The following is a 15,495-nucleotide window of genomic DNA, read 5'->3' as shown; positions in this document are numbered from 1 at the left end:
GTTCAGCTGTGCCTCAGCATCTCCTGCACAGCAGCAGGCACAAGGCTATGCAGGGGCTGTAAGGTCACTGCTGACTTAGCAGCTGCTAGGGGAGGAGCAGCAAGAGGGCAGCAAAGGCACTGGGAGGTCGCTTCTTGCTGCAGTAGCTGCTAAGACAGCCCCTGACTCCTGCACTTTGGGGCTCACAGAGTCCCCAGCAAGGCAGCAGAAGACATGTGGTGGGCAAGTGACTTGTGGCACTCCCTGTCCCTAAGCACCTGGGGGCCCCTGCAGGAAGAGCCTTGGAGCAGGGTTGGCACCTGCCTGCAACTGGAGTGCCTAAGGGGACAGCAGCAGGGACAGGCCTTGGCTGTGGCCAATGCAGAAGCTGAAAGGCAGCAGCAGGGAGCTGCCTTGGATGGCCCTGGAGAGGTTTCTTGTGGCTGCTCAGCTGCCAGCCCACAAGCAGGCTGAGGGCTTGGGGCAGCATTGGGAGCTGAGGGATGGCTGAGAAGCTGCTAGGGCAGGAGGAGGCACATGGCCATAAGGGGAGGGTGAGGTTACTGCAAACTCCAATCCCTTTGTGTCATTGGCCAGCAGCAGACACATAGGTGGCTGTTGTTGCATGGAGATTGATCAAACTCAACAGCCAGGTAGCTGCTAAGTCAGGTATTGTCTTTATTATAGGACTTTGGATGCATGGGGGACAGTCCCAACCTCATGAGCATACCAGGAGGGGCTCTCTACATCTCTTATATACAATGTCAGGAATATATATTCATTAGTTTCTAGGAGTTGGTTCCCGTGGAATACTCTCATCCAGAGTGAAATCGCTTCCTGGTCTCTGCTGCCATCTACTGTCCATTTAGCAACATTGCAGTCTCCATGTCTTGATCTTCCTGCTGTTGGATCTCTGCCAATCCCAGGGGTCTGGTCCCATTTTCTTAGTGAGGCCCAGGCATGTAAGAACCTACCCTGTTCTTGAGACTCAGCTTTATCTTTCTCTGATTTCTAGGGCTGCCCTTGCCTGCTGCTGTTTTCTGCAGCTGTAGATAAACCTTCCTCTTTTTAGCTCTGCTTGTCTCCAACACAAGGTCTAAGTGCCTTATGTATGATTAAAAGCTAATCTCTGAACTATTGGTGATGCTTCCTTGTTTAGAGGCACTGATTTCTAACAGTTAGTGGAATGTTAGTGAGTCTCCTTCCTTCAATTCCCCTTTTTGCTTTTACCATTGCAAATTCTGTTGCAACCTCATCTCACGCCATCCCTTTTAAGGGTTTTAGGAAAGTACATCCCAGTTTCAATATCTGCCACTTCAGCTTAGTTTGTTTCCATTGGCTGCAATCTTTGACAGGATTTTGAGACCACCACACAGAACACCTAAATAATACCACTAGACTTAATACTATCCAAACAATACTGCCTGCAAAAAAGCTGCTGGAGCCAGTTCAGGTTGGGTCACTATGCTGTTAACACATGGCACAACTCTTCAATGCCTCAGCTGCTATCATCTTCAGCCACTCATATCGGCCCTGTTGCCAAAAGTTTTCCCTCTACCACATCCTCTGAATCCTCCTCTTTTCACCTCTCCCTGCTGTTCCAGGGCTGTCACATTAACTGCCACCAAGGCTGTTACGCATTTTCCCCTCTCTATCCCCTTTTGATTGCTAAAACCCCTCCAAGCCTTTTCCACCAGTTTCTCTACATCCTTCACATCACCTTCTTTAAGTTTTCCATCTCTCTGTGGATGATTGTCCAAAGAACAGGGAAATAAGCTGCTGCCTCCTGATGTTCAAGGAAGGACCTAATGTTGTGTGAGATCACTTGCCCTTGTTCTTGTGGGTGACTTTAACCTGCCAGACATCTGCTGGGAATTGAACACAGCAGAGGCAGTCCAGAAGGTTCCTGGAGTGTATGGAGGATAGCTTCTTACCCCAGCTGTTACCTGAGCCTACCAGGGGTGCAGCCCTGCTCGACTTGCTGTTTACAAATAGAGAAGGGCTGGTGGGAGATGTGGTGGGGGGAGGCTGCCTGGGGCCCAGTGACCATGAGTTCTCAATATATGGTGAAACCAGAAGGGGCAGCACCAAAACCTCCACACTGGATTTCCAAAGGGCAGACTTTGGCTTATTCAAGGAACTAACTCAGAAAGTTCCTTGGGAAACAGCCCTTAAAAACAAAGGAGTCCAGGAAGGCTGCACCTACTTGAAGAAAGAATTCTTGAAGGGGCAGGAACAGGCTGTGCCCATGTGCTGGAAGAGGAGCCGACAAGGGAGACAGCTTGGATGGGCAAGGAGCTTCTGAGTGAATTAAGGGAAAAAAAGAGGAGGCATCACCTTTGGAAAAAAGGGGAGGTATCCCAGGACGAGTTTAAGGACGTTGCTAGGTCTTGTAGGAAAAAAAATTAGAAAGGCAAAGGCCCATTTAGAACTTAGACTGGTCACTGCTGGGAAGGAGATTAAATACATTAATGGCAAAAGAAGAGGCAAGGACAACCTCCACTCCTTGTTGGATGTGGAGGGGAATAGAGTAACAAAAGATGAGGAAAAGGCAGAGGCATTTAATACCTTCTTTGCCTCAATCTTCAATAGTGGGACAGGCTGTTTTCAGGACAACTGGCCTCCTGAACTGGCAGATGGAGCCAGGGACCAGTATAGTCCCCCTGAAATAATCCAGGAGGAAGCAGTAAGGGACCTGCTGAGCCACTTGGATCCTCACAAGTCCATGGGACCAGATGAGATCCATCCTAGGGTGCTGTGAGAGCTTGCAGATGAGCTGGCCAAGACACTCTCCATTATTTATCAGCAGTCCTGGCTCACTGGAGAGGTCCGGATGACTGGAAGCTGGCCAAGGTGATGCCCATCCACAAGAAGGGCCTGAAGGAGGAACCAGGAAATTCCAGACCTGTGAGCCTGACCTCAGTGCCAGCAAGGTTATGGAACAGGTCATCTTGAGTGCCATCACAGAGCACCTAAAGGATGGCCAAGGGATCACACCCAGCCAGCATGGATTTAGGAGGGGCAGGTCCTGCCTGACCAACCTGATCTCCTTTTATGATCAGGTTGATATAGTTTATGATCAAATTCATGAGCCAGAAATTGGCTAAAATATGAATATGATGTATTAGATATCAAAATTATTTTTCAAGCTAATCTGATCCAGATTCATTTGCCCAGTTGATGATAGGTTGATTACACAGCATAGGAGGCTAATAATGGAATAACAGTCTAGAAAACTCGGAAACTTGAATTCAGAGAAACAGACTGGAAACTCTTATAAGGTGAAAACAAACAGCAGTGCCTCCTCAGGAGGCAGGAGAGACCCCTCTAGCCTCGCTGTGGAGTTAAGCCACAGAGAAACAGTCTGTGACCTTTGGAAATAACCAAGTAAATTAGCTTTAGTTACTCACGGACCGCTGAGCTTATACTCACCAAAACCTTTGCCAAATGGAGAGATACATGGAGCTGCAACTTGTAATCCGAAGGGCAGGGATAATCCAAAAACAAATCCCAAAATTGGAAGAAGTGAGGGAGAGAAGGAGAGCAAGCTGCTGTAGTGTGGCATGGGACCCAACACGCTGCTCCTAGGACAAAGCAGGTAATTGCCTTGAAGACAGGCACCAAGTGGGTGCTTGTTACTGGCTTGAATCCTGCTAATGAACAGGGTGTGGGCTCTCAAATCATCCTCTAGAAATTCCCCTCTTGAAAACTGAAGGGCCCAATGGCAGATCACCTATTCAAATATAGCCATCAGTTCAAAGTGCTGTATGGCAGGCAAACTGCACACGCCTTCTCGACTAGCCTCTGACATGTGCAGTTGTCTGTGTGAAAGGTGAGGCACAGGGTCCAGATTCCACCCCCCCAGGCAGCCTCAACAACACCTGCCTATTGGCTCCTTGACCTAAACCTGGACCCTGCAACAGAGAGGGAGAACAAAGGGCAGTGGCCAAACAGTTTAGCTGGTTCATTGATGACTCTTCTAGGAAACTGTGTGACATCATAGCTTGGCTTCTGCGATATCATGGAGCTGTTAGAAATAGAGAAAAGAAGGCAAAAATTAAGAGAAAGCAAAAGCAGAGAGAGTTACCACTGTGGATCCAGAGGATGTCTCACTTCTCCTGAAAGCCTTGATCAGTGGGGAAGCTGTGATCCATGGGGGAGCTCTTAACTTCCCTCTTCCCTTGGAGGCTTTGCAGCTCTCAAATCCCATACCTGGTCACAGTTGCCATGGTTACAGCACATTTGACTGGGGTCAGCCCCAGTCCTATGGTCAGTTCCCTGTGTCACTCCTGTCCCATGGTCAGTTGTTTGCTCTTTTGGTGCTAAACTGCTGTGTCAGTCACCTGGGAGGGCCCTCTCCAGCCCAAGCCCCACACAACTCTCACACTCAGCACCAGCTTGCATCCCAACACTCTGCAAAGCAGAACCTGTGCCATTGTCTGCTGAACAGCTGCTAGAAGCACAGAGCTGTGGCCTTGCAGAGAAGCAGCAATCTTCCTGGGGCAATGCTGTGAAAAGAGCTCAGGAGAAACAATGTGGAGGTCAACAGGAGGCAAACAAACTTCAAGCCATAGGGCAACGTCTCTCCTGACATCTGCTGAGCTGATGGACCTCAAGATGGGGACTGCAGGTCAACCTCTGTGTAAATCTGATCTAAATCCCTGCATTGATTCTAACCAGTTGTTGGGGTTTGACTTGCTAAGCCTTGCTCTGAAAAGCCACAGCCTGAGTTTAGGATTCCCCAGAACAGTTTCAGGAATTTCAAACTGCTGCTGCTGCCTTCAAGCTCTCCAGGAGCAACAGTGCCATGGGAAAGCACTGCTCCTGAAATCCCTGCACCCAAACTCTGAGTCATAAACCAGGGAACAAGTCTGGAACTAGGAGTGGCTCTAACCCACCCAGGCTGCTCTCTGAAGGAGAGCAGAGGACAGCCTGAGGTGCAGATGCCAGAGGGCTGTGCAAGAGCTGAAAGCCTCCTGGCAGAGCCAAGCTCTTCATGCCTTTGGTTGTGGCTTTTGGCTGTGCCACTGATGCCTCTGAGGAGACAACTCCTGCTGCCAGCCCTGGGGCCTCCTTGCCTCCTTGTCCATCCTCAGGAGCCTGGCAGGGGTTGTGCCATAGTCCTGCTATTGACGTTGTTTCTCTCCATATCCTCCTGCTCCAGGAAGCACCCTGAGGAGAGAGTGAGGGACAGGATCTGCCTAGGCTCTCGGGCCAGGGCTCAGGGCTTGACCCTTTGCATTCATAAAACACCTCCAGATTTATTCAGAATCAGAGCCAACTTCCTCTGCTTCTCCTGACCTCTCATCACTGCCTTCAGTTCTCTGCTCTAACCACAGCCTGCAGACACTTTCACAGTAGTGTCCTCACTGAGACCCAGCAACACTACAAGTAACTTCTGAGTCTGAATGTAACTTTGACTACTTTAGAGGTTTCATCATCTTCCTCTCAGGCTCTGATGTTTACATGGCATCAAAAACCACCAGAGGGATCATTACATGCCTTGGGTTGGTCCTCTGCTGCCCAGCTGGGCTGAGCTCCGTGGCTGGATGGAGCTACTGGAAAACAAGCAGCAGAGAAAAGAGAGAGCTCTGGCCAGGAGCAGCTCCTCTGCAAAGCACAGCAGGGCTGAGGGCACTTCCAGGAAATCTCAGGAAGATGAAGAAGGCAGAGGGAGCTTCAAGGTGGCCAGGAGGGTGACTGAGATCTCAGTGGAGGAGAAGTCACTGCAGCCACTGACACGGTGAGTCTGTGGGGGCAGGGCGGGGCAGGGCAGGGCAGGGCAGGGTCCTTGTGCTGTGGAGAGGGAGCTGCTTGGGCAGAGCTGCTCACAGTTCTAGCTCCCCTCTGGGCATTTCTGAGGAGGCTTTCCAGAAGAATATCAAGGCAGCATTTTCCTGGAAGGGAATGAGTCTTGGCTTTTGAGTTTTTATCACCTTGGTGTGCTGGGTGGGTAGTGTGAGACTAGAGTTTATTTCTCTACTCTGCAGAACACTCTCAGACCAAAGGTCTCATTAGCCTTTTTCTGAACTGCTCATGAGCCCCTGCACACTCAGAGCTGCCCCTGGGCAGTGTCATCCTGCTAGCAGGAGGCTGGGAGGGGCCCAGTTGAGCACAGAGCAGGTGGGATGAGCTCTTCAACAGGGACAGGGAGGAGAGTTGGGCACAAAGAAGCAGCTCCTGGAAGGGATAGATGCAGGCCTCAGAGACTTGGGCAGGCGGGGAGAGGGAGCTGCTGCCAGAGATGCCCTGGCAAGGGGGATCAGGCACCTCTGTGCCATTCTCTGCACTGCAGACACACTTCCCAATGCAACCTTTTGCTCTCCTCTTCTCCCCAGCACAGGCAGTGCCCTCCAAGCTATGGGCTCCCCGGCATCAGTCACCACCTTGGCAGCTGACATTCAGCTGAAGGCTCCTGCAGTGTGCACACAAAAGGATGACAAAAGCTCTTCAGTGCCATCCTGGGAGCTGCAGAGAGCAGAGCTGGCCAAGGAGAAGGCTTCAGCCCAAGCCTTTCTCTCTTCCCTTCATTGTCTCTGCAGCACTGCACTGCTCTTCCCTCATTCTCCAGCCATCCACAGGACTCTTGCTCTGGGGCATTGCTGTTGGCATGTGGTCACTTTTTGTTCTGACACTGACTCTGCAAGTGCTGCCCCAGAGCTGTCTGCATGGAAACTAAGTGTCCATGATTCATTGGAAGGTGTGCTGAAGATGCCAGAGGTTTGGGGGTGGTGGGGAATGAGCTGATCCATTGGTGCTGCAGCTCAGGGAGGAGGTGTTCTGTGAGCACTGCAATCTTGGTGTGCAGAGAGAAGTGTTCCCTAACTTGTCCCTGCCTTTTCCTCCTTGCACAGGTCTCCATGGGCAGAGGCAGCAGATGGCCAACAGCAGCTCCATCCCCCACTTCCTCCTGCTGCCATTGCCAGGCACAAGGCAGCTGCAGCTCTTGCACTTCTGCCTCTTCCTGGCCATCTACCTGGCTGCCCTGCTGGGCAATGGCCTCATCATCAGCACCATAGCCTCTGACCACCACCTCCACACCCCCATGTACTTCTTCCTCTTCAACCTTGCCCTCCTCAACCTGGGTACCATGTCTACCACTGTGCCAAAATCCATGGCCAATTCCCTGAGGAACACCAGGGACATCTCCTATGCAGGATGTGCTGCTCAGGTCTTATTCTTTCTTTCCTTTATCACAGCAGAGTTTTCTCTCCTCACCACCATGTCCTACGATCGCTATGTTGCCATCTGCAGACCCCTGCACTATGAGACCCTCTTGAGCAGCAGAATTTGTGTCCACCTGGCAGCAGCTGCCTGGGCCTCTGGGGCTCTCAATGCTCTGCTGCACACATCCAATACATTTTCCCTGCCCCTCTGCCAGTGCAATGCTGTGGACCAGTTCTTCTGTGAAATCCCCCACATCCTCAAGCTCTCCTGCTCCACATCCTACCTGAGGGAACTTTGGCTTCTTGTGGTCAGTGTCTCTTTAGCATTTGTCTGTTTTCTGTTCATTGTGGTGCCCTATGTGCAGATCTTCAGGGCAGTGCTGAGGATCCCCTCTCAGCAGGGACGCCACAAAGCCTTTGCCACCTGCCTGCCTCACCTGGCTGTGCTCTCCCTGTTTCTCAGCACTGGCTTCTTTGCCTACCTCAAGCCCCCTTCCATCTCCTCCCCGTCTCTGGATCTGGTGGTGTCAGTTCTGTACTCAGTGGTTCCTCCAGCAGTGAACCCTCTCATCTACAGCCTGAGGAACCAGGAACTGAAGGCTGCCCTGAGCAAATTGATCCGTGGCTGCTTTCAGAAGCAATAAACTGTTTGTCTTCTCCTGCAGAGCAGTTCTGATGTCACTCAGTGCAGGCCCAGCCTGGCTGCTCCAGTTCTGGCTGCTGCTGCTGGTGTTACCCTTTTGAGAATTTTGTTCCTACACAAATGTCTTTCTTCAGACCATTTCTCATTCAGTGTTTTCCTGTCTGTTGTGACCCAGAGACTGCAGACCTGAGGAATTGTGCTTCCTGTTTGTTCCACACAATAAAGAACCCTGAAGGGAGTTGTTTCTCTGAGCTCGTTCCTGAAATGCTTCTCTGGAGCTGCAGGGCAGTGCCTGTGTGCAGAGGTGGAAGGGCAGAGCGCAGCACAGCAGCAGTGCCAGGGAGCCCCAGAGCTTGGGCTGTCCTGAGCTGCTCTTTCTTCCCTTCCACACTCTCCTGCTGAGCCTCTGTGTTGGGGCAAAGCCTGAGGTCTCTGTCAGCTTTGGACCTCTGGGGGGTTGAAAATTCCCCTCCCACATTGAATTTGCCAGCCCAGCCCAGCTGGAAGCACAGGAAGTTGTATTTGCAGGCAGCACTACAATCTAGAATGGAACCCACTGAACATGCACAAGATAGAGAGGAGTGCAATAGGTACAGGGATTTAGAATTAACAAACAGAACCACCCTGGATTCATGGACACAGGGAGCTAAGAGCTGCTCCCCCCCCACCTCTCTTCCTTACACACATGGACACAAAACGGACAGCAGAAAGAGCGAGGAAGTTGTTGGTAATTCCAGTCACAACAAAAGCAATGCAGTCAAGGTCAGCAAAGCCAGAAGCAGCCTCAGCCAGAGCTGAAGAAGCAACAAGAGTGAAAGATTGTTTGGCACAACTGGTTCGAGTCCCTTATCTCTCCAATGGATTGTTTAGAGCTCTCATTATTTTCCTTTTTACACCCCACAGTGATTTACTCACATTTCACCACCTTCTGTTGCAGATCTGTGGAAATTTTTTAAAGGTACAGCCTAAAACTACCATAGTGCCTTAGTACCCTGACCCCCTCCCAGTACACATTCTTTAGCCCCTCCCAGTACAGATGTGGCATCATCCCACAAAACAGATCAGATTTTCCACTCCCATTACAGTCTGCACTCTGGGTCCCATCCCAGCACAGAATGCATCCCCTTGCTCCCTTCCCACTGCCAGGTACATCCATTCCAGTACACACTGCACACTCTCATGACCTTCCAGCACGGTCTGGGCCCTGTCCCAGTCCAAACAGGATCCCTTTAATCCCTCCAAGTACACATTAGGCCTTGTGCTGAGAAAATCTGGATGCCATTGTCCTCTCCAATACAGCCTGGACCCTTTTCCAGTACAAGCTGCATTCCCTGGCCCCATTCCAGTACAGTCTGGTCCCCACACAGTACAAACTTGATCCTTTTAACCCCTCCCAGTACAGACCTGGTCCCATCTCAGTACAAACTGCATCTCCTGAAGGAGGGCATCCAGCACAGATGTGGTCTTAGCCCAGTACAAACTGCATCACTTTGCCATCTCCCATACACTTTCCTGTGCCACTACAAAGTGCAGCCCTTGGACCCCTGCCCAGTGCCAACTGCAGCCAGCACAGCACAAAGTGGAGATCCTGATCCCAGTGCAGCTCTGGCCTGAGCCTAGCACAAATGGGATCCCATTGCCATCTCCCAGTCCAGTCTGAGTCTCATCCCAGCACAAAGTGCATCTCCTGAAACCCTGATTCCATCCCAGGACAGAGCAGGACCCATCTGTGCAAACTGATCCCCTGATGCCATCCCAGTTGTTATAAATGGGCTGACAAGAATATCTCTTTTAAAATTTTATTGGAAATAAAAACAAGCAAACAGCATGCTAGTCTGGGGGGACAAATCACAGCAGCTACAATAACTTTTTTTCCTCCTTATATAGCCATCTCATTTACATAAACAGGTTTATGCTAAATAGAAGGCAGGTATGTGATAATGAGTTCTCAGAACGTTCTCGGAATGGGTGGGATTTCCTTGCATGCACATTCTGCTCGGTGTGAGTCTTATTTTCTCTCACAGAGGCTGTTGAACAGCTCTGCACCGTTCCTCAGGTTTCTTATCTGAAGTCGTGCATGGATGGGGCTGGTACAGCCTCTTATCTCTGGTCTGGCACCCTCGGAGCTTTGATTTGTCTGTTTGAAAATGCACAGCCCTTTGTTTAAGTTTCTCAAGCACACAGTCTCCTGCAGACCTCCATCCATTCTGAAAACAAAAAATCCTTGAATTTTACTCCTAGCTTACCCTTTAACACAAATAATTTATTTTATTCATCACAGCCCCCCATTTCTCTTTTTGGCCACTATTGATTTGTGTTGTAATTTCTAAATCTTCGAAACTACTACCATTTACTTGCAACTTATTAGTACAAAAATTTTACCTAAAGGACTTATCATCTTAAAACAATAATTACTAAGATTTATACAGATCAGTACTACAATTATTCCAACAAGCATTACAAACAACTGTTTGAGCCAACTCATATTCAGAAATCAAGAAGTCACAAAAACCCCTCCTTAGCATAAAACAAATCCAAAGCTAACCTATTTTGAGTAGAAGTTACCATAACTCCTAGTCCAATAAAAGCAGAACAAAACTCAACAACTTTCAGTAACTTGTTCTTACCCCAAAGAAACAGCTTATATGCCACATATCTCACAATCTTATCTATCATAGTGGAAATAGCCCATGGATAGAACACCACACTCAGAATAGATAAGATGCCAAAGGATCCAAAGCAGCTTCATTTTGCTTCCTAATCTGAGCAGAAATAAATCATGCAAGCAATTGCCTCGTGTTGGAGCGCCAAAATAATGAATTATAACAGTGTGAGAGCTGAAGTCCCCCTCCCACACCAACAATGACAAGGCTAGCTCAGTCTGGAAGCAAATGAAAGCTGTATTTACAAGCAAATCTACAATTTATGATGCAATGCAATGAATATGTACAAATAGACACTATTCATAATATTTACAAATATGTACAATCAACAGAAAAGCACAACCAAGGCCCCTTTGCTTTCCCCAAGGGGCCTTCCCTAAGGGGCCTCCCCCCTCAGCCAGAAGGAATCCCCAAGAGGCTCCTGGCAGAAGGCAGAGAGTCAAGAAGCAGAGAGGCTGTTAGACTTAGCTTGTCAAGGTCAGTGTGTTATCTTCAGCCAGAAAAGAAGAAGAAGCTGCCAGACAGACAGAAGCCCAGCAAGCAAGCCGAGCCAGACTCAGACTGCCACAACTTTGTTTTGAGTAGAGATTCTTAAACATTTCTACCTCTCCAATGGAAGTGTTTAGAATAATCCTTATTTTGCTTTCTATATCCAATAGTGACTTATTTACATTCTTTCACTTTCTCTGCTTAAACCTGTGAAGAAAAAATAAAAAAGACAGTCTTAAAACCATCACACCTGGATAGCTCATAAGGTCCTTCTTGCATGGGTACCTTGCCCTTACACTTAACAGGAGTAGTCTCCAGAGGCTGCATATGCCTGTCTCCTTTGCAATTCCTTTCTCAATACCTCTGTTTCTAGCAATGGCTCCCAGTTTTGCAGCCTCTTTCCCTTCTAGCAGTGAACTGTCAGCCCCATTATCCCAGCACCGGAGCAGCCAAGCAGCAATCTGCTCTCCTGGCTGGCGGCTGTAATCCTTGCGCAAGTCTCTCAGCTCTGCCGAGGTTAAGGACCGAGTAGTCTCTGCTTCTTGTTTAATCTTGCTCACTGGCTCTGATCTCCCGGTTGATGGACCAGCCTCTTCATGATAATCTTCCTCATCCCTTACCAATCGAGGAGAGGGACCTGTTGACCTCCTTGTCCGCTGTTTCTTTTTCACTACAGGTGCAATCTCTCTGCTTGCCATTTGGGTTCCTATCTCAACCATGATATTTTCAGGAAATATTTGAGTGCCTACCTCAGCAACAGTCTTCTTAGAGTACTGAACTGTGGCTCGGTAAGCACAGGCCTGGCTCCAGTAGAGTGCAAGAAGTTGTTGGTTCTCATTGGGATGAGCAAGGCAGCCTTCTATCAGATGGCAAGTCAGTTTAGTGGGATTGCTCACCTCTTCTGGGGTAAAGTCCCAGGCTATGGGAGGTGATAACTGTCCTAGGAATCTGCCCAAATCCTTGCACACCCCCTGTCACCCAGGGACTGACCACCTCAGGGCACGTTTCGATATATCCCCACCCAAGGACTGTCTCCTGTCATGCCATGATGGAACCAAACTCCACAAAACCCATAACATGCCAGTGGTCTTGATTAGCAGTACTAGAGAGCTTCCGTAAGGATGGATCATAATCTTGGGGGACTGCATAATAAAATTCCCTATATTCATTTCAGGTGGGGAGAAAGAAATGATAACCTCTCCAGCATAGCTCCTACAGAACAGCAGCCCTACAAGTAGGAGAAAAAAACACATAGCCATGATCTGCCTCAGCATGTTCCTGAACAACCAAAGTGTTTCCAAAACAAAGCAAATATTATCCACCAGCCATGGGACCAGCACAGCAGTTTGTATCTTAAGCAGGCTTATAGAAGAACTGCAGAATTTACAGGTAGATTATATTTTTCCCCAGGTTTTGGCACCAAAATAGGCTCTGGTGGTTTGGCCCTGGCCTGGAGGCCAGATGCCCACCAAAGCTGCTCTATCACTCCCCCTCTTAAATGGACAAGGGGAGAGGGGGAAAAAATATAACAAAAGCCAATAATAAGAGAAAAGAAATTTTAATAACAATAATAAGCACCAGCAATAGACTGTGAGGAAGCACAAAGCAGAGAGAGAGCTGTTAGTCTCTCCTGCCCATCAGCAGCACCATGGGTGGTCTCGGGCAGCAGGGCTCTCTAATCTTGGTGGTTGCTTGGGAGGATAGACACCATGGACAAGTCCCCACCACTGCCTTCTTTTACTTCATTCTCATACCTGAGCTGACCTCATAGGGCATGGAATACCTCTCTGGCCAGTTTGGCTCAGCTGGCTCAGCCCTGTCCCCTCCCAAGATCGTGCCCACCCCTCAGTGTGCTCTCGGAACAGGGAACCGTTGAAAAGACACAGCCTGGATACTTATTCACCAGGAGCCAAAACGCTGCTGTGTTATCAACTACTGCTGCAAAACACAGCATTAGAAAGATTCTGTGAGGAGAATTCACTCCAGCTCGGCCAAACCCAACACACACAGGCACTGGTACTTGCAGTGCTTGAGATCTAGGATTCATTGGTGACAGCACAAGTGGCTAAACCAGGGCAGATGGACACAAGTTACTCCTGGAATGTTCTGACTGGACATAAGAGGAAAGTTTTTCCCAATGAACCATTGGAATAACCTCCCCAGCAAAGTGGTGGAGTCCCCATCATTGCACACTTACAAAATCCTTCTGAACAGGGTGCTCGGCCATCTTGGCTAGGCTCTGCTTTTGCCAAGAGAGGTTGGAGCAGATGATCCTTGAGGTCTCTTCCAACCTGGTATGGTATGAGTACAAGTCTGTCTGTCAGTCAAGTCTTGCCCACAGTGGGGTCTGGGAAGGACTCCTGCAACATAAACTCTTGATGAGAAAAGCAAAGCAGAGATTGGATTAGAAAGGGAAAGACAATACTACAAAGAGTGAAAATGCACCAAACCCAGCCAAAACTCGAGGAGACAGGCTGGGCCTCCACTGAGTGACATCAGAACTGCTCTGCAAGAGAAGACAAACAGTTTATTACTTCTGAAAGCAACCAGGGAGCAGTTTGCTCAGGACAGCCTTCAGTTCCTGGTTCCTCAGGCTGTAGATGAGAGGGTTCACTGCTGGAGGTACCACTGAGTACAGAACTGACACCACCAGATTGAGGGATGGGGAGGAGATGGAGGAGGGCTTCAGATGGGCAAAGAAACCAGTAGTAATAAACAGGGAGAGCACAGCCAGGTGAGGCAGGCAGGTGGCAAAGGCTTTGTGGCGTCCCTGCTGAGAGGGGATCCTCAGCACTGCCCTGAAGATCTGCACATAGGACACCACAATGAACACAAAACAGACAAATGGCAAACAGGCAGTGACCACAAGAAGCCAAAGTTCCCTGAGGTAGGATGTGGAGCAGGAGAGCTTGAGGATGTGGGGGATTTCACAGAAGAGCTGGTGCACAGCATTGCCCTGGCAGAGGGACAGGGGAAATGTATTGGCTGTGTGCAGGAGAGAATTGAGAACCCCACAGGCCCAGGCAGCTGCTGCCAGATAGACACAAAGTTTGCTGCCCAGGAGTGTCTCATAGTGCAGGGGTCTGCAGATGGCAATGTAGCGATCGTAGGACATGGTGGTGAGGAGAAAATACTCTGCGTCAATTAGGAATATGAAAAAGAAGAGCTGGAGAACACATCTTGCATAGGAGATGTCCCTGGTATTCTTGAGGGCATTGTCCATGGATTTGGGGACAGTGGTGGAGATGGTACCCAGGTCAAGGATGGAGAGGTTGAGGAGGAAGAAGTACATGGGGGTGTGGAGGTGGTGGTCAGAGGCTATGGTGGTGATGATGAGGCCATTGCCCAGCAGGGCAGCCAGGTAGATGGCCAGGAAGAGGCAGAAGTGCAAGAGCTGCAGCTGCCTTGTGCCTGCCAATGGCAGCAGGAGGAAGTGGGGGATGGAGCTGCTGTTGGCCATCTGCTGCCTCTGCCCATGCAGACCTGTGCAAGGAGGAAAAGGCAGGGACAAGTTAGGGAACACTTCTCTCTGCACACCAAGATTGCAGTGCTCACAGAACACCTCCTCCCTGAGCTGCAGCACCAATGGATCAGCTCATTCCCCACCACCCCCAATCTCTGGCATCTTCAGCACAGCTTCAAACGCAGCTTGGACCCTTAAGTTCCATGAAGAGTCCTCTGGACTCAGGACTACATAGGAAAAGGGCTGTGTGCTCAGATCTGTCCTGCAGATCCCTTCCAGCAGCAGGACACTGCCCAGGAGCAGCCCTGAGTGTGCAGGGGCTCAGGAGCACCTCAGAAAAGGTCTAATGACACCTTTGGTGTCAGAGTCTTCTGCAGAGTAGAGAAATAAACTGTAGTCTCACACTGCCTACCCAGCACACCAAGGTGATCAATGTTCAAAGACAAGACTTCTTCCCTTCCAGGAAAATGCTGCCTTGATGTTCTTCTGGAAAGCCTCCTCAGAAATGCCCAGGGGGGAGCTAGAACTGTGAGCAGCTCTGGCCAACGCAGCTCCCTCTCCACAGCACAAGGACCCTGTCCTGCCCTGCCCTGACCTGCCCTGTCCTGCCCTTCCAGGGCTCTCTTCTGCCACTCACAACTTCTCCCCACTATTGTAGTGTGTGGAGCAATGTGGCAGGCTGAGAGATGAGGCTGGCAGGCAGCAGAGTCCCTGCACCAGCACACAGCCCCTGGGCTGCAGGGACCCTGCTCTGAAGGACAGCCCTGCCCAACCCTGCCTGCACCCCAGGGCTCCACAGCTCTTCACAGCGGCCTGAAAAAAATCTCTGGACAGGAAATTTTCCTTACAGCACCAATCAGCTGTGGCAGCTTTAGGAGATGCCACTAGGACCTGCACCTGCCCTGCCCTGCAACCACAGACTCACCATGTCAGTGACTGCAGTAACTTCTCCTCCTGGACATCTTCAAGCTCTCTCTGCCTTCTTCATCTTCCTGAGATTCCCTGGCAGTGCCCTCAGCCCTCCTGTGCTGTGCAGAGGAGCTGCTCCTGGCCAGAGCTCTCTCTTTTCTCTGCTGCCTGCTTGCCAGCAGC

At 49.9% G+C, this 15,495-nt stretch overlaps 2 protein-coding genes across 2 annotated transcripts in view; one reads left to right on the top strand and one right to left on the bottom strand.

The window, feature by feature from the left end:
- The window catches only part of LOC128967575 (olfactory receptor 14A16-like), a 9,289-nt gene extending 1,500 nt beyond the window's left edge, over positions 1-7,789 (top strand). The window contains exon 2 of the mRNA XM_054381740.1: positions 6,848-7,789. Coding sequence (XP_054237715.1) covers positions 6,848-7,789 — 942 coding nt within the window. The remainder of the gene's footprint in view (positions 1-6,847) is intronic.
- Positions 7,790-13,470: 5,681 nt separating this feature from the next.
- LOC128967493 (olfactory receptor 14A16-like) lies at positions 13,471-14,055 on the bottom strand. Its single transcript, XM_054381635.1, has one exon. The coding sequence runs from the start codon at positions 14,053-14,055 to the stop codon at positions 13,471-13,473; it is 585 nt and encodes a 194-aa protein (XP_054237610.1).
- Between the last annotated feature and the right edge of the window lie 1,440 nt (positions 14,056-15,495).

Source organism: Indicator indicator, chromosome 6 (genome assembly GCF_027791375.1).
Source record: "Indicator indicator isolate 239-I01 chromosome 6, UM_Iind_1.1, whole genome shotgun sequence".
Classification (NCBI taxonomy): domain Eukaryota; kingdom Metazoa; phylum Chordata; class Aves; order Piciformes; family Indicatoridae; genus Indicator; species Indicator indicator.
Note: the sequence above shows the minus strand (reverse complement) of the source record. Positions and strands in the feature narration are given on the sequence as shown.

Bases quoted from the DNA above. Each gene is read 5' to 3' on its own strand.
- LOC128967493 (XM_054381635.1), bottom strand. From the start codon at position 14,055: ATGTCCTACGATCGCTACATTGCCATCTGCAGACCCCTGCACTATGAG.